At 37.9% G+C, this 20,087-nt stretch overlaps 1 protein-coding gene across 1 annotated transcript in view; it reads left to right on the forward strand.

Annotated features, from left to right (window-relative positions):
* The window catches only part of MET (MET proto-oncogene, receptor tyrosine kinase), a 113,425-nt gene that overhangs the window by 14,815 nt on the left and 78,523 nt on the right, over positions 1-20,087 (forward strand). The window contains 1 exon segment of the mRNA XM_055314562.1: positions 13,169-14,385. Within this exon segment, the coding sequence (XP_055170537.1) occupies positions 13,169-14,385 (1,217 nt within the window).

The raw sequence follows: 20,087 nt of genomic DNA on the forward strand, positions 1-20,087 counted from the left end.
TGGGCCTGCCAGTCAGTAAGCAACACCAATATCATTGAAAAGGGTTTGGGTTTTTTTTTTTTTTTTAATTTTTTTATTTTATTTTATTTTATTTTATTTTTAAATTTTTTTTAATTATTTATGATAGTCATACAGAGAGAGAGAGAGAGGCAGAGACAAGGCAGAGACATAGGCAGAGGGAGAAGCAGGCTCCATGCACCGGGAGCCCGACGTGGGACTCGATCCCGGGTCTCCAGGATCGCGCCCTGGGCCAAAGGCAGGCGCCAAACCGCTGCGCCACCCAGGGATCCCGGGTTTGGGTTTTTTAATGTCTGGCCCTCTCAGTTCTCTCTGTGTTTCTTTCCCTCAAGCACACGTACCCCCTACATATACACACACAACTGCCTTGGATTATTTTGCCTTGAATTGATCAGTTATATAAATGCAATCCTGAGCACAGTCGTTTTTAAGTTGTACTAACCTTTTGGTTTATTGATTTTTCAAGGATCCAGAGTGTTTACTGAGTTTCAGAAATCGGATTTTGTACTTGCGTGCTTATTTTTCTGTACTGTCCTTTTTTTTTTTTTAACGAGAATAGCTTTTGCTTAGCATTCTCTATCTCTTTAAAAGTATTTATAGAAAATTTTGTTCAGTTCTTTTACTCTCTGATTGTATTTTATCTGAGTAGAGTGATATTTCTTTGCTTTTAATTTTTCTCCCAATGCTGTTAGAATTGCATTATGTTCACCCAAGGAATCCACGTCTGCATAAAATATGACGAGGTTTGGCTAGTCCATCCACTCATAGTATTTTTATGATTTCTAAAAGTCTTTTTCTATTTTTCCCGAAAAAGAAAATGTTATATATACTGACAGAATTTACCTTGAGAAAAGTCCCTAGTTCATTCCCCTGGCAGAGAATCTACCTGCTAACTCTGATTTCCAAGAGAAGTTCTCAGGTGTGAGCAAAATAAAATTCAGACCCACCCCTAAGGACTGAATGGAAATAGAGTTCTAAGGTAACACCGACCTCACATGGATTTAACTCCTGTTTTGGAGTTAGGGCCTGGCCTTTGGCACTCCTGTGTCTCTGCCCTTGTCTCTCTTCCCCTGGATACTGGTTTCTGTTTACAGGACAGCTACAGGACAGAACACAAATGGGGTCCACTAGCCATCATCATGTCTCACAAATATTTGATTTCTCCTTTACCTAACATCAGAGAGATTGATCAGCCATGTGGTCCCGATTCTGAGTACAGCTCCCCCCGTTTGGAATTTACCATGCCTTGTGCTGAGGACATTTTCCAGCACTGAGGGAGGGAAATGTCTGATTCATTAGTGAATAACGCACCAGCTTCCTCTCTAACTTGTCTCCCTGCGGTGCTTCACATTCTGACTGTTCAGTCAGGTTTATCCTATTCCAAGAACCTTGTGTTTGAAAACGACTGGAAAAAGTTGCTAAGCCTATTTGATTTTAATATGCATACTTAGGAAGATGCTTCTCATGTGTGATTTGTAGCTTCATGCTATTCACCGTGCCTGGATTAATTAAAGAAAAACTGGTAGCCTTTCTGCACAATCTGGACTATAAAAGTATACCTATCCATCAGGCTGAAAATTATTTTTAAGTACATTTACAGGTTTTTCAAGCATCTTAGCACTTTCTTAACAGTGAAAGTTCAATGTTCACATTTTCAAGGGCATGAAACATTCTTGTCTGACCTACCGCTTACTAATGGGGCAAAAGCCTGTCCAGTCATTCAGGACTCCGACAGTTCAATGTATTTTCTCGACAGGACTTTTTACAATATGTACAATGTTAAAACAAATGTCCATTTATTCTTCTTTCCCAGAAGCTGAATACTTTCAGCAGTTCTTAAAAGGACAAAGATGTTTACTAACAGACTATGAATGTATGAAGGATAATCTTGAGACTATAATGAAATTCTGTTCTTTTTATCTTTATTCTTACCAGGTCAGAGTTGGACAATGGTCTTAGTCATGTGTTACAACTAGAAAATGCATAGTTGGCTTTTTCTGAAGCTACAATTCATCATTTTTAACTTTGAAAATGCTTATTGGAAGAAGAAGGGATACAATATTGGATAAGAATCTGAGTAAAAGCACCGCTTAGGTCTCTTTCAAAGAAATAGTATTTGTATAATCATCAAGCATCGGTGTTTAGAGGAGCCCCTAAAACATTAATTAATTATAACACATGAGAATTATTCTTGCACCATGTTTAGTTTAACTTCTTTTCTCTTATAGCCACCTTTACATGATTTTTTGATAAGCTTGTTTATTATTTAAAAAAGTATACAAATCAATCTAAGGATAGTTTTTGTTTTAGAAATTTCATGTCAGGGGATCCCTGGGTGGCTCAGTGGTTTAGCACCTGCCTTTGGCCCAGGGCACCGTCCTGGAGTGCCAGGATCGAGTCCCATGTCGGGCTCCCGGCATGGAGCCTGCTTCTCCCTCTGCCTGTGTCTCTGCCTCTCTCTCTCTCTCTCTCTATCATGAATAAATAAATAAAATATTTTAAAAAAAAAGAAATTTCATGTCAGTGACAGGTTGCCATATACAGTGTAACTTTTCTCCACAAGTGCACAAGTCCTTGATTTTTATTTTAAAAAAAAGGTAAAAGTAAATAAATAAATAATAAATTTTTAAAAAGTATTTTTACTGCCTTTCATATAGTTACACCCTCACCGATACTTAAAATCGCCTATTTGAAACAGTTTACTCTGGTAGTCACTTTGAAAACAGCATGTTTTAGACACACAGCAACAGCACAACAAAACCAAAAATAATCATATACAATTTTGCAGCATGTATGTGCTACAAAACTTTAAGAATACTGTTCTATACCAGTAGATAAATATGTTTGGCCAAAATCTTTTCAATCTGAGTTCTGTTAGTAAAAAGGATAATTATTCCCTTACTTGTCTTCATTTGCCTGCAACTAGGATTGTCACATATAATAAATTCATGGGACATATTTATACTAAAAAATTATTATTTATCTGAAATACAAATTTAACTAGGAATCCTATGTCTTTATTTGCTAAACTTAACTGGGAATGTGGGTTGGCTCATCTTTAAAGTGGTAACCCCCTTTTTGTTGTTCTTCCTTAGCATGGAAGGCCCTTACCATGGCCTTTGCCTTGGAGGACAACTTAAGAAGGACTCAAGAATTTGGGACAGGTTTAGAGGAAAACCACAAATGGCCAAAGGGTTGGAAAATAAGAAATAACAATATTTAAACTGAGAGGATTATGGTGATGAAACAGCTACCAAGTATTTGGAGTGGGCTCACCCAGTTGACTGTGTCAAGTTCCTCATTTTTGACGAAGGCATCCAAAAACTGGCTAAAACACAACTTAGGATAAGCATGGTAGCTACATTTATCGAATGCCAATGTTTGCTGCATGATTGAATGCCAGTGTCTCATGATTTATTGCTAACCCTTATGGGCAACCCACAAGATGTATATCATTATCCCCATGTTTTAGATTAAAAAAAAAAAACTGACACAGTACGACACTCCAGTCATAAGACAGGTAATTGGTAAAGCCCAGATTCCCATCACATCAAATTCTGTCTAACAGCAAAGCCCCGTACTCTCTCCACTCACCTCACCTCTTCTCTAGAAGGTTTTATGAGCTATTGGGAAGAATGTTGTCAAGCAAACTTGTCTATAAATATTAGATATAGGACTGACTTGTGAGTATTTAGATCATTTAAATGTGGTCATATAAAAGAGCAGTTGAATGTCGGGCTGAAAAATCCTCCAGATTTCTTCTGTCCTCTCAACTTACAGTTAGAAATCATTGTCAAAGAAGGGGCATCTGCGTAGCTCAGGTTAAGGGTCCAACTCTTGATTTTGGCTCAAGTCATGATCTCAAGGTTGTGGAATCAAGCCCCACATCCGGGCTCTGTGCTGGGCATGGAGCCTGCTCAGGATTCTCTCTCTTCCTTTCCTTCTGCCCCTCCCTCCACCCTCACTTTCTCTCCCTCTACAAAAGAAAAGAAGAACATTATTCATTGTTAAAGTAATGTCTGGCTACATTAGATGGGATTTTTGACATGCATATTGTTTTATCTTCCCAAAGTCAGTTTAGACTTTTTTTTTTTAATGATCATAACACTATTAAATCTTTAGGCATAAGAATCAAATGTTTAACAAAGCATGTTTTAAAATGTGCTTTCTCCACAGCCTGGTAGATCCATTCTCGATTTAGGTTACACACTTAGATTTTTAACGTTTATCTTGCTGTCTTCATATCCACAGACTATATACTTTTTGGAGAATAGGAACTCTGAGTATCTAGATAAGGGCATGGTATGCAATGGATGCTAACAAATATTTGATTAATACTGTGTGATACAATATAATTCTTCATAAGTAGTGAATGTTTATAAGTACAGTATTTTATTTTATTTTTCTGTTAAGATTTTATTTATTTATTCATGAGAGACAGAGAGAAGCAGAGACACAGGCAGAGGGAGAAGTAGGCTCCTTGTGGGGAGCCCCACTTGGGACCCGATCCCAGGACTCTCTGGGATCATGACCTAAGCCAAAGGCAGACGTTGAACCACTGAGCCATCCAGGCACCCCTAAACACAATATTTTAAATGTCACCAGGAATCTCCTATTACAATCTTATTTCTTTAACTTCATTCTTCTGGGCTTACTTTTAAAGTTAACAGAAATAATGTAAGTATAGAGAGGACTAAGAATTTTTCTTAGGATTTCACTCTGCAAGTCCTTCTGGAGATTTAACTGTGACTGCTTTTTATGGCTGCAATTTCCTTAATATGGGGCCTCAGCCATTTTCCATCATCATAAATCCCTTTTATATACTTAAAAGCAGTATTGAAATTTTTTTCTGCTTTTTATATCTTGCCTCTTCACTTAGATACATTATTTCTGTCTTGAGATTATGTTATGTAAATATTGTTTTAAAAAATTGAAAATATATGGCAGGAAAGAGCTAGTATACCACCTCAGAAATTTTAACTAATAGATGTGTTTCCAAATGCAAAGTGGAATATTTAATTATTCAAGTAAATAAGGAAACCATCTTTGCTCTTCGTTCTAATTACTTGAATATTTTACTGAAAATTGCTTTTATGCACTTGACTTTGTGTTTAAGCTCACAGGTTTGTAATATCTTTAGATGGACATGATTTGGTCAGGACTTTTTCAGGAACAAGGAATAAAAGAATCACAATGAAACTGCTGATGAAAAAAAAGAGAGGAAGGAGGAAAGATTTTACTGGTTCTGGTTAGCTTAAGACATGGTGGGTACGGATGCTGAAACAGTCTCATGGAAAACCTGCCTCTCTCCATGTCTGGGTTCTCCTTCCCCTTGGGTCAGTTTTGTGTTCAGGCAACCTTTCTCCACATACTGGCAACGTTGGGCATCAGAAACTCTTTAAGTTAACATCATCTGTAGTGTTTGTGATCTTTCAAAGAGAGACATTCTCTCCCAGTATCTACATTAAATCTCAAAAAAAGAGTCTGATTGGTCTCACTTTTTAGTCACATGCTTATCCCGACCAAGCTGTGTGTCAAAAGGAGAGTTCATTGAAAGGCCAGCTTGGTTTGCAAGCTCACCTTGTGGTAAGGGAGGTAAGCCATGTGATGACAGCCCCATTAGAGCGGAGGGAGAGTTTTCAAAAGAGTTGCCAGTAGTAGAGACGATGAGAGCCTGACACGTTAAAACAAATGTTTACTAAAATATTACACCTTTTGATAAAATCAAAATATCAATCAATGATAAAAATGATCATTGATCAAAATATCAATCAATGATAAAAATCATTTTTAGGAAATGCAAACAATTTAAAATAGCTCAAATAAGCATAATACATTTTTTTCATAATACATTTTTTAAAGCACTAGAAAAACCCTCATAAGAACCATATTGCATGTTTAGTACATTTTAGATAATGTTTTATCTCCTTTGAAGCTCAGTTTTGTCATCTGAAAGGGAATAATGCCTACCTTATAAGGTAATTATGCAGATGAGAGGTGAGAATGTAACTGACAGTAAACTATGTAGTGCTATCTATATAGTTGTAAAGTTTTATGATTTCTAAGAAAATCGGTTCTAAAGAAAGCAAAGTTCCCCCTGTCAGAGTCTAGAAAGTCTCTTACAAATATATCCCATTACACTTGTGGTGTTTTTTTCCTGAGCAATCAGTGCTTAACTATAACACACCAGGGCTTTGTGATCCATTTTTGTTGATTGAGGAGGACAGTAATGACAACAGTAGTAGTAGTGATAGGCACAGGTGGCTACTCAAGAAGTTCTTAGAGAATTAAATGTATTTCTGGGGAATGAAAAACCCATGGAAGCTAGCCCAGTGAAAAAACCAGAGGCAGATAGATGGCAGACAGAGTGGAGTAACTGGTCTTAAGTTTAGTCTGAACTGATATTCCTCGCTAACAACAATCCTCTTTGAAGGAAATACTCCTAAATACCCAGGGTTTAATGGCCAAGGTGCCATTCAGATAATTACTCCCAGGAAATGTTTTGCCAGTGAGATTATCTTAACTACCAACTGAAACGGAATAAAGAAATGTTTTATGGATGATTCAGTTTCACCTGCTATGTGTACAACATTTTAAGAGAATGAATTAGTCAATCTGCTTGAATCATCTTTACGTGTTCCTTTTAGTAGGGAGCTCAAAATTGGTTAAATGGCCAGCAGTATTTCAGAAAGAAAGAAAGAAAGAAAAAAAACAGAAACAGTAAAAAAGACATTCTATCTTGAAAGCCTGATCCAGGCATGTCACGGGAATAAATGTATCAAGACAAAAATATATGAAAAGTGGAAGTATTTCTGGAGTCACTACCAATATAAATATTAAAATTGCTCACACATCCCAATCTGGCAGATTACATAGATAGAAAAGAAAAAGCAATATATGCCAACACAATGGCATTGAAGTAAAATGTGATTGTAGAAAAACAACCTCAGAGTGGGAAATTACTGTAGTTAGAAAATAACTTTGGAGGTCATTAGTTCAGCCTAGGAGTGTGCTTGTAAATATTTAATAATCATCCCTTCAGAGGAGGAAAAAAAAACAAAAGTCCTGATTTGTAATATTTGCCAATTTCTGTGGTGTAAATACTCCAGCCATGGCCGAGTTCGAGTTACCAAGAAAAGGCCACGGAGCTCACGGTGGGTAGAGTTGCACGCGGTGGGCTGCCGTGAGCCAGAGGCTCCGGCACGTGACTACACCAACACTCCTTTCACAAATGAGAAAGCAGCGGAGGCCAAGGATGTGGGGTGACTGGCTTTGCATCACGTAGTTCTTCAGCTGCACTGCCACGACTAAAGCTCAGGCTCTCCCCCATGCTAGGCCTCAGGCCTTGAGTGCCTTCTGAGGAAAGGACCGTGATTGATGGATGCCTGCCTGACTCCCCTGCCCTGGCCAGGCTCCCCTTCAGAGACTCCCATAGACCTTTCCAGTTTAAACTGTGGTCCATTTGTCTGTCTTCCTTACTAGTCTGAGATCTCATCGACACTTGTAAAGCTTTTTATTCATTTTTTGTGTCTTCAGCACCCTGCGCACTATCTGGAAATAGTAGATGCTCAGAAAGTATTTGTTGAGTATGTGAACAAATATTAATAATAGCGATCTTTTATTAACCTACCACGTGTCAAGCACTGCTCTTAGTGGTTTACATGCATTGATTCATTGAGTGGTCAGAGTAACCATGACAAGTGATGGTTGTATTATAAGCGCACCCATATCCCAGATGAGAAAATAGAGGCTCAGAGAAGTTACTTGCCCAAGAGGCACACAGACAGCAAATGGATTTAAACCTTGCAGTCTGTCTCCAGAGCCTGTACACTTGCACTCAGCTGTCACTTATTTAACCAGCAGTACCATCAGGCTATACTGCTCAGCGACAAATCCTTCCAAAAGGTTTCCCTCCATTCCTTTGAAAGACAGACATTTCCTGGAGAAGATCTAGTGTCATCAATACACATCTTTGAAAAAAAAAAAAAGATACACATCTTTGTTAATGGGGAGGAGACTTCATTAATTGAAATGATTAAGGAAATGGAGTGTTTATGTTTTCTCATTATCTGAGGATTAAACAAACCTGTATTTTAATTAAAAGTCCTGTTGTTGACAATAGGCTCTAGTCCTATGTTTTTGCTTTAATCTAAAAAAAAAAAATTAACCTTTCTTTGATTTCTCAGTTTGAAAAATGTCATCACTGTTTGCTATCGAGAGAATGTAAAGAAGATAAGGGAAACTGCGTTAACAAACTCCAGGGATATTCTGCAATGTGTTTTCCTTAAACAGAAAAAAATACCCTTTTTCCCTCCTGCTTTTCTTATCGATTGTCATCTCATCACATGAGATAACCAGAAAAGTCCATTAGTATATTTGTACATTTTCTTGGATTCTTAGTCAATTCAGATTTAGTACTGAGTGGCTTATATACTAGCTTTAAGATACGAACCATATTTTTAAAACATAACTTAATAGTTCAAATTCAAAAAAAAGAAAAAAGGGCAGCCCGGGTGGCTCAGTGGTTTAGTGGCTGCCTTCAGCCTGGGACGTGATCCTGGAGACCCAGGATAGAGTCCCACGTCAGGCTCCCTGCATGGAGCCTGCTTCTCCCTCTGCCTGTGTCTCTGCCTCTCTCTCTCTCTGTCTCTGTGTGTCTCTCATGAATAAATAAATAAAATCTTAAAAAAAAAAGTTTCAAAAAAAAAGATCATTTTAAAGGCTCCTTCAAAAAGCCTAAAAGAAAAAAAAAAGTCATTCACCGTCTACATTGCATTAATGGATATCAACTAAGATACATATCGGTTGTAATGCTTTTTCTTTTCTTTTGGCAGTAATGGTTCATTTATTTTCTTCCTTTATTATCTTTCCTAAAGAAAATACAGTGATAAATTATGTAGTAGGCTAATGTTCCAAATTTTAGGAGACACACTAATACCATATTGAGAAGTTCATTTAATTTTTCCCCATAATATATTCTTGAAGTTTTAGATAGATATATGCAGTTTGTTTGGAATTTGCTTTTGCCCTCTAATAGGACAACTTGTCTTAAACCCTTCCTTGCCTCTACTCCTTGTCATTCCCCCCCCCCATCACCAAAAATTTTCTAGTACATTTCAAAACAATAAGGATTAGATATAGAAGTGGCAAGGACAACACCCTGCGTCTGTATATGCGTACGCTGTATAACGGTCGAAGCTTTCAAAGAGGAGATCTCTTTTTAGATACTTAAAACAATCCTGTTAGGATATTGGATCCTAGGCCTCAGAGGTGGGTGAATTACCCAGAGTCCTGGAGCTGGGGAGGGAAAGGGCAAGAACCAGAGCTCTGACGTCCAATCCTGCCCGGGCGTACTCTCCTCCTAGCTCAGGAAGCTACTGCAGTCCTAGTGGAGCGGTTAAGAGCCTGGACAGATTCCTGTCGGCCAGACGTGGGATTGAATTCAGTTGTGTGTGACTTTTGGCGAGTTTGCTCATGTAGAAGAGGAGAATAATAATACTTCCTACTTCAAAGGGTGTTTTTATAAAGAGTAAATCAGAGGGTTTAGCAGGATGCCTGGTGCATACATGGTGAGCGTCCAGTACGTGTTTCTGTTATTTTTACTGTTGTATGGCGTGTACCTTTTCCAATCCTTCATCTTAATGACACACTTTGCTTTGCCTTCTGGTCCACCCAGAACTCTTCTTGTGTGAAGAGAAAGTCACAACACACTGTGTTTTTTTTTTATAGGAGCCCTCGGAGCTATTAAGCAATCCTTTTCATTTCTTGCTGACCTCTTCCTGCGTGCCTGCTGGTAGCTCCTCTAAACCCCCTTCTCTACTCTACAGAACCTGGCCCCTCTTCTGTAACTGTTACTTGCAGTGATGGTCATATACCCTCGTTTATTTTTATAATATTGAGACCATATGCCCTGAATTCCAGTGTTTCCGTACTTCCTCTGACTTACTCTCACCTGCTATCTCGGAAAGTGATCTCTCTTGTCTTCCAGGCTCTTGGAAATGCCTCTTTTTACTCTTTTGGGATATTGCTCCAACAATTTTTATCGCCTTCATTTGCTTTCCTTGGTTTTCCCACGTCTCTGGGCTCAACTACTTGCAGTTCTTCCGACCGTGCCATATGTTCTCTCCTGTCTCTATACCCTTTCGCAAACTGCCGTGCCTACTAGGAATTTCCCTTCATCCTCCTCCTCCAACACTGAGCTCTAGCATCATTTCCAACGTGGTTGGCTGCCCTTTTTATGCATTCTCATAACTGTCTGTCGATCCTCCATCAGGTGACTCTGAGCTAGAGAAAGACACCCTACCTCTGTATTCCCGGAACCTGCCACCATGGCTGGCCGTAGTAAATACCCAACAGACGTTAGCAGAGGAAGATCTACCAATAGGCACATGTCTTTCCTACAATTGAAGAGTAAACTCCTTTTGAAAAATAAATAAACAACTCTACCCTGATTTTCTTGCCCTTCCTTTGACATCCCACTTCCTTACCACACATTCCCTTGCAATTTATTAATTGATATAACTATTGAATCCACTGAGATCACTCTTGAAAGTCAGCAAAGAGCCTCCATGTGGTCCATGTCCTCCTCCTCAAGCCTCCCACCTGGCTTCTGTGACACAGTGCGGTGTTGGCTGTCTTGGCACTTCACTGAACTTGCCTCCCTTGACTCCTTTGTGTGTTTCTCCAGTATGGGTAATCCCAAGATTTCTTTCATTCCACTCTCTTTCCTTCACCTTGCCCCTCCATGAACTTACTTGATTCTAACCATTATCTCTGGGTAACATGCAAAGTTTATTCTTAATCCAACTAGAACCCAATTGCTCCCCCAAGACTGAGATCTAAATTGTCATCCCTTCTAGTACAGACATGGGAAATATTTGACACTCATACTTCCGCTTGCCACTATCTCACCCCAGACAAATATTGTCTCACCTAAAACTTATCCTGCCACTTTCCTAGTAAGGGCCAACTTCTCCTCAGAATCTCTCTTGTCATTTGCCTCTGTTGCTTGGCACAATGCTTTGTCTTGGAATCCTGATTCTTCACTTATTCCAGGCATCTGCTTCCTGATGAACAATATAAAACCTACTAGTCACCCCTATAATAGAATGTTTTCATGTTTTCACTCATTTCCCAATAACACATCCAACTCAACATGTTTAAACCCAACTTATCTTCGTCAGTCTTTAGCCCAGCTTCCTCCTATTGACATCCTAGTTTTGTAAATTGTTCCACACTTTTCCCCAGATAACTGCTAGTCATCTTTGCCTTCTCATTTGTATGCCGATTTAGATGTCAAATCTTATTTATTTAAATATTCTCTCATTGATGCCTTCCTTTCAATTCTTGGGGACACCATCTTGGTTCTGGCTCTTACAGATAATGAGGTTATGGACTATAATAATACTTTGTCATTTGGTCTTCCTGTTGCCAGCTTCTCCCTGCCCTCAGCCACCTTGGCTCCAAATCAGTCTTTCTAAAGTAAAGCCTTGATTATATGATTCTCCAGCTCAATTAAAATCCTTGACTTTTCTATTCCCTCTTAAATAAGTCTAACAATTTGGTAGAGAAAAAATTATCTTTGAATTGGATTCGAGTTCTGACTACTACGTATACCTTTTCTGTTACCTTGAACTTATTTCCTGATTTGTATTCACTTATTTATTCAAGATATATTTATCTAACACCTACTATGTTCTAGGCTCTGTATCAGATACTTGGGAATGGGTAATGAGCCAAGCAGATGTTGTCCTTGCTTTGCTGGGCCTCACAACATAGTGGACTTGTCCCTTTTTCTCATAATTATAGTAATTCTAAGTACAAGTCATGTTTCCCCCTCTTGGTGCTTTTAGCTCTTGATTTGTGCTACTACATAGGGTATTATAATGTTGTGTATTATTTGCATATGTGTATTGTCTCTCAACCGCACTGTAGGTTCACTGAAAGGTAAATACCAAATCCCATTTCCAAAGTGCAAGCACAGAGCCATACACATACTAGTTATTAGTGAATTCTGCTATGATTTTGTAGACCTAGGGTTAGTCTTTGGCATGGTTATAATACCAAACAAGTTTTTAAAGATTCCTTTTGTCCTATCAGAATTACACAGTAAAAATGGAGGGAAAAAAGTTAATTAGCTATTTTGTTTCTATTCCTTCTAAGACCTCCTTTCTAAGGTACCACCCTACCTACAACTTTTATAAGTAGAACTAACAATGTTTGTTTATAGCCCATGTACTTTAAGTTTTTTAAAACTGAAAAACAAATGCACTCAGGATAACTAGTTAGAAATATTGTCCATGTGCATACAATGGAATCTTAAAATAATGTGTTTTTTTTTTTGTTTTTTGTTGTTTTTTTTTTTTTTTACTAAATAGCTTTTGACTTGGTAATGAACAATATGTTGTTTTTCCCCAAGAAATAATTCTAGGACTTTAGTCCTGAACATTATATTTTATTTTACAAATTTTCAGCTTGCTGTTTTTATGTTTCCAGTGATCTTACATTAAGCATTTGTCTATCCAAAACAATAGGTCAGCTATAGCCAAATTATAACCATACCTTTCCTCTGCACACAAATTCCTATAAACAGCATGTGATCATATTGCTTCTAGAATTTATGATTGTTTTCTTCCAAAAGGAAGCTAAATTTAGCCTAGTAATTCTACATGCTCCCAAGGAAACAATGCCTGCTGTGATTTCTAGAATAAATGAATCTGAACCACAGTTCCTTTACTTGACTAACTAAGAAAGTTTAAATATCAACCTAGTCATTAACCACAGATATTAAACCACATTAAACAACCAGCAAGAGGTTAAGAAAGAAATTTGCTGTTTCTGACTTCATTGCTAAATGAGTCCAACTTAGTTGGGTGTATTGTCTTTAATACAGAACATTGTTTGCATCTCATAATGGTTCTCTAAAATTACTCGTTCATGGCTTGAGTTCTAAAATTAAACTATGTGGAGTCATGTCCATCTGCACAATGCATCATTATGTGAAATCAGCTAGAGTTTTTTATTTTCACTTGATGTAAAAATTCCAGTTAGGAAGATTTGCTTCTAATAGTTTAACTGGTATGGTTCTTTCAGTTTCTTCTTTGTTTCTAATGACAACTAAACTGCTCTCTCTTTGAACATGTTTTGGCAGATATGCTTCTCACCATGAAGGCTCCTGCTGTGCTTGCACCTGGCATCCTTGTGCTTCTGTTTACCTTGGTGCAGAAGAGCTATGGGGAGTGCAAAGAGGCACTAGTAAAGTCTGAGATGAATGTGAACATGAAGTATCAGCTTCCCAACTTCACTGCCGAAACACCCATCCAGAATGTTGTTCTACACAAGCATCATATTTACCTTGGTGCAGTTAACTATATTTACGTTTTAAATGACAGAGACCTTCAGAAGGTTGCTGAGTACAAGACTGGGCCCGTGCTGGAACACCCAGATTGTTCCCCATGTCAGGACTGCAGCCACAAAGCCAACTTATCAGGTGGTGTTTGGGAAGATAACATCAACATGGCTCTGCTTGTTGACACATACTACGATGACCAACTCATTAGCTGTGGCAGTGTCCACAGAGGGACCTGCCAGCGACACGTCCTTCCACCCAGCAATATTGCTGACATACAGTCGGAAGTGCATTGCATGTACTCCTCACAGGCAGACGAAGAGCCCAGCCAGTGCCCTGACTGTGTGGTGAGTGCTCTAGGAACCAAAGTCCTGATATCGGAAAAGGACCGGTTCATCAACTTCTTCGTAGGCAATACCATAAATTCCTCGGACCATCCAGATCATTCATTGCATTCGATATCGGTGAGAAGGCTAAAGGAAACGCAAGATGGGTTCAAGTTTTTGACAGACCAGTCTTACATTGATGTTCTACCGGAGTTCAGAGACTCCTACCCCATTAAATATGTCCACGCCTTTGAAAGCAACCACTTTATTTACTTTTTGACAGTCCAGCGAGAAACTCTAGATGCTCAGACTTTTCACACGAGAATAATCAGGTTCTGTTCTGTAGACTCTGGATTGCATTCCTACATGGAAATGCCTCTGGAGTGTATTCTCACGGAAAAGAGAAGAAAGAGATCCACAAGGGAGGAAGTGTTTAATATCCTCCAAGCTGCATATGTCAGTAAGCCTGGGGCCCATCTCGCTAAACAAATAGGTGCCAACCTGAATGATGACATTCTCTATGGAGTGTTCGCACAAAGCAAGCCAGATTCTGCTGAACCAATGAATCGCTCTGCCGTCTGTGCGTTCCCTATCAAATATGTCAATGAATTCTTCAACAAGATCGTCAACAAAAACAATGTGAGATGTCTTCAGCACTTTTATGGACCCAACCACGAACACTGCTTTAATAGGGTAAGTCACATTCATTTCCCACTTATAAGGTATAAGTCAGAATAAGTACCAGTCTAGAAAAGAATATCAAGGGCTTTTTGGTGCCTGGTAAATTATTTTTATCCATAATATTTGTACATTCTTTCGAAGAAAATTTAGATATTGTATCTTCATTTAAATGTAAAATCAGGGACGCCCAGGTAGCTCAGTGGTTGAGCGTCTGCCTTTGGCTCAGGGTGTGATCGGGGGTCCTGGGATCGAGTCCTGTATCGGGCTCCCTACAGGGAGCCTGTTTCTCCCTCTGCCTATGTCTCTGCCGCTCTCTCTTTGTCTCTCATGAATGAATAAATAAAATCTTTAAAAATAAAATAAAAAGAAATAAATGTAAAATCATAACTTGAGAAAAAGTTAATGTGGTTCTATGAAAAGATATTTTACAGTTTAGGTTTACATGGTTGTCAACACTTAAGGTTATTAAACTTGTTTCTCATTTAAGCTTTAATAGTTCTGGTCAGATTTACACAAAATTTAACACAACAGCAATTCCTGTAAAACACAATTATTGAGATCTCAGTATAGTCTTTACAACATTTAGATGAGAAGCCCACGTTAATTTGAGTTTTAAAGGCTTTTTGCCTTATGAGGCCCCATTTGCTCACTGATATACAAATGAATGGTTTACATTCTGGGCATTATGTAAAGAAAATTAAACTAAAAACAAACAACAAAAATCTCTTCTAAAATCTTGGTAAATCAAATATTTTTAAATGAGCTAATACACTTCTCTGAAGAACTTAGAAAAGTAGAGGGAACTTTTGTTCCCAAATCCTTTCTTTGGAACTTGCATGGACTTTCTTCGTGAATGGACCTGTGCGTATCACCTGCTAGCTAGATACTTTTTACCTGGTTGGTATTTGATGTCTATAAATACTAATATTTTCATCAATACTTATTTATACCTACATGAAATGGTATTTTCACAGGTGTTAGAAACATTCTTTGTTGGTTTAACTTACATATAGTTAAAGCTACCAGCCATAGCCAGAGGATTTATCCTACTAGCACCAGATCACTTGGTGCTAGAGGAAGAGCACCAAATCCGGAGTTCATTGTGGCCTTGGGCTCCCTTGGTTTGGACCCACATTCAAGCATATGAACCTGGGTATGCCTCCTAACATAACGACCACTCGTGATCATAATTAGATGAACAAATAGTATAGCTTTTCTAAAGACAGTTTGACTTCAGAAATCCACATCTCACGACTCTATCAGTTTTCAGTCTCAGTAATAAAGCTTGTAATTGTAAGCAGAAGGATATTAAACATATCCTTGATGAAAGAGAATATCTAATGTGCTGAAGGGTATCAAGGACATATGAATTCAAAGACATTTGGTTCACTTTTTGCTGAAATGTCTGGGATACTTCCCCAAATGGAAACTCCAAATAACTCTTTTTTTGAAGATTTTATTTATTTATTTATTTACTTATTTATTTGAGAGAGAGCATGTGTGCATGTGCACGCAGGGGCAGGGAGAAGGGCGGAGGGAGAGGGAAAGAGAATCTGCGGCCAACTCCACTCCAGTGCAGAGCCCGATGCAAGGCTTTATTTCACAACCCTGAGATAATGACCTGAGCCTAACTCAAGAATTAAGCCACCCACACGCCCCTCAAATAACTTTGTATAAAGCTAGAAAAATGCTTCTGAGAAAAGGAACTCCTGTTTAAGTGAACTAAAGACATAACTTCTCTCCTTGCCCCTCCAAAATCTAGTAATAAAAAATAATACACATGCCTAATCCCAACTAAGACTAAATTCTCCCCTGCATACATGTCATATATATTGCAAACTCTGTAAGAAGCAATAGGATTCCTCATGAAGCTGCCACTTTTCTTCTCGAGAAAATATAAAAGAATGAAAAGAAAAAAAAGACTTTCAGGGTAGGAATCAGGGAGGAAAAAATGTAATATTAATAGCATTCCAGAGAAAACTTTTTTTTTTTTTTTTGGTATCCAGTAAATTGCATCAGAAACACAAGTTTAAAAAGATTCTACGAGTTGTTCCTCCAGGGCCTCTAAAGCACATGACTTTGCTTTTTAAATCTTGTCCTATTAAAAATTAAAAAGAGACGTTACCTTATGAGGATATATTGATATCCGATTTCATTATTCTATTTTGTACTTTTCAGCCCCCTGATGTAAAAGTATTTATCAATTCCAGAAATTGCCAAAATACATTTGAACTCCTCTACCCCTTTCATTCTTTCAATGTTCCAAGGGAAACAAAAGGCAGGATTATCCAGTGAAATCCAGGTCAGTTTTATCACCCAGGAAAAATGCCCAAAATGCACCAACTGCACCTGAAACAGTTATCATTCCCATCGCAAAAATTCTTGTGGAAAACAAGATGGAGCTTGCCAACATAGTCCTACAAGGGAAGCCAACTTTTGCACTGGCCAAATTCCATAAAGACAAATACCTTCAAACCTCTTCTGCTTATTTGCCTGTTTATCTTCTCTGGTTACCAAAGATCAAAATTCTTCTGAGAATGAGACACCCACATTCTCAGTTTTCATATACCAGTCCACAAAAAGACCTCAGATTGTTCCAAAGCTCAGCCTACAATCATTTCCTAGTTTCATCTTGAAAGGAGGGCACCTAGAGAGAGCCGTTACTCACACAAAACAAAATGATTTACAAAATCAAACGTGTTTGGAAAGACTAAAGCAATAAGACAACTCCATTTCATCTTGGCAACTTGACTTGGCAAGATATCAGGTGATGCTTTTAACAATTTCTTGGAATCGAGCTTTTGTTTTGGCATGATGCTTGGTGAATAAACATGTATATTGTAGTTTTGTTATTAACTTCTCTAATCCATTGGATCTTTATGGAGGGACGGTTGTGTGTTTTGTGGGCAAGGAAAGCTGCAGCAGGAACTTTCTGCTGAGGCCTCTGCATGGTCCCCAGTGTGTAAGCAAAACCATGGCAGGAGTTTTCTGGCCGTCTGAGCTTCCACTGTGTGCAAAGAGCGTTTGTGTCACAGGATCAGACTGAGAGAGTGCCAAGAAAGAAGGTCTTTTAAATTCTAGGGGTCGGGCCAGGATATAGGCCTGATTTGCTTATTTCAGATCACATAGGTTGCTTTTCTCACTCTCACATTTTATGAAACACGTCTATGCAGACTCTTCATCTACATCTCCTCGTATTGATGACATCTCTTAAGCCCTCTTTTGAGTCATTTGATGGTTTCCAGAGCATATCGTCTTCGTATCTAAGCTCTGTGTGCTTCAGAACTCTTTTGATTCTACATATGATGTTGTTTCTGGAAACTTGTCCTAAGCAACATGTACCCATTCATGTAATATTAGAGTTGATTGTATCAGTTCAATAAAAATAAATTCTTGATCTTCACAATATAACCATTTTCTTTGTTACTTTTGAAAGTGATGCTTAAAGGATATGTTTACAGGATTTCTAACACTTAGAATTATGAGATTACATACCCACATAGAATTACTAAATCTTAAGTCTTAAATTATCTTTACCACCTTTTTTTACTCATTCATCATTTGACCTCTGTCAACATCATAAACTGCTATTTGATTGAAGTTGTTTTAGTCTGATGCATATTCCCTAAACAGCACACTACAATTCAAAATAAAATAATTGAGAAACTGTCTCATAATATGGAGACTTTGTAAATCCCGAAACTTGGGAGGAAAAGACCTTTACTTTCTATCTGGGGATAAATAGTTTTAAAATTCAGTTCATTTAAGCACGTTGATGGTACTCTCCAACAGTATCATACATATCAGGGATTTACCAACATGACAATTATTCCAGGAGAAAACTAGAATCAATATACCTTGGCCCAGTTTCCTACAAATGAGATCAATATTGACTAAAAAAATAAATTTTTTTGATCCATAAATCAGTAAAGATCCTATTCCCTAAATTATACTTACTAAGAGAAGTGGATTAATACATCTTGGAAAGATTTTCAATCACAGTTGAAATTTGAAAAGGGGTTCTTGAAATATCTCTCATATAACCAGAAGATACAATTATCATGTTACATTTTTTTCTTGCAATTCCATTATCAAGGTTTTGCGCTATATGTAAGTATTTGAAATAATTTTTTAAAAAAAGAAGAGTAGGCTTGTAGTAAAAAATATTTTCACCAACATCTTAATGACCAGTGATTGATCAATTGAAGGGGAGAAACATCAGTTGAAGGGGCACACCTAGATACAAGTCCCAGCTTATTACATAGTCTGCTGCATGACTTGACTTCTTAGAGCCTCAGTCTCCTCATTTGTAACATGCACAGAAAAAAACCTACTTCATAGGGTTTTGTAAAAATTGAGAATAATATATATAAAGTATCCGGCACAATAAGATGACCATAAACTTAGCTCTCTGGGAGACAGCATGGCCTAAAGGAACAAGACTGAAGTCAAAGAGATCTGGGTTCAGATCTGTCCTCTACCATTTTATACCGGTCCAGTCACAAAAGCATTATTTAGACTCTCTGGACCTATTTTCCTCCATGCAAGGCTGCTGCGAAAACAAGTGCAATAATGTTTGCAAAAAACCCTAACTTAGTCCTTGGCACATAATAAATAGCAACTATTACTGTAAGGAATACTTAGGTAAAGAAAGGCAAATGTAGACAATTGAATTTTCTGGAAGGGGCACCCTCTGGTTGTACTGCTCTTGAAGGTCTTTCACTTACCTCCCTACCTGTTATGAGTGACTCCATTAATGCTTAATTTGTTTAAGCCCTTCTTAAAACTTAAGAGAGAGAGAGAGAGAGACTGAGAGATGGGGAGCAGTGGTGGTTGGGGCTGGAGAGAAAAATAATTGAAACAATTTTAACCTAGTTAAGCCGAAAGGTGTGCTCCTTTTCCCAACCTTCAATTCTAACTATCCATGGCTCTATAAGATACTGTGCTTCTGTAACTTAAGTTATACGGTGCATTCAAGAATTTGCAAATAATGCAGTTTTAGAAAAAGTCAACCTCACAGGTTCTTTGTATCAAGCTTCCTTGTTTTTAAATATCATTTATACTCAAAGAGTAGCCAACCGCTTCCCAAAATAAAGGAAACTTAAAGTAGTAATTTTCCATCTCCGTTTCAAGGAGTGCCAAAGTTAAAGGGTCACCACTCAGAACCATCAGAGGAAGAAAGCAAAGTGATTAGAACAATTTTGAATGAAAACAAAATCAAAACAAGATGCAAACAAGGAATAATAGGAATGGGCAGAAAAATAAACATACAGTGATGTTTCTTTATTAGTATTATAAAGATGATAGATGAGTAAAATTGGGTTATATTTAAGTTGTAATGGAAGAAAATAATTGCAGCCTTCCATCAGGAAACCGCAAGGACCATTATTGATCTGTCATCCTCGGGGCATGTCTCGTAATATTTAATAAAATAAACAAAGATTTATAACTCTTTATAGGCCATATATCTGTAATCTCCCACACACCACACCATTTGAACAGGGAATGTGGAGCCAGTGTTACAAATAACATCCATGTAATTATACTGGTTTGGCATGTCTTATTTAAACAATCTAGCACTCTCAAGAGAGTATTTTTGTATTAGGGATGAAAAATGTGAGGTCAGACTTCAGGGTTTTTTTATTTCCTGTGCTCTGAAATGAGAGAATGTTATCCTATAGGAAAAATGTTATTGAGGATTCTTCATTCTAAAC

Source organism: Nyctereutes procyonoides, unplaced genomic scaffold (genome assembly GCF_905146905.1).
Source record: "Nyctereutes procyonoides isolate TBG_1078 unplaced genomic scaffold, NYPRO_anot_genome, whole genome shotgun sequence".
NCBI classification, from domain to species: domain Eukaryota; kingdom Metazoa; phylum Chordata; class Mammalia; order Carnivora; family Canidae; genus Nyctereutes; species Nyctereutes procyonoides.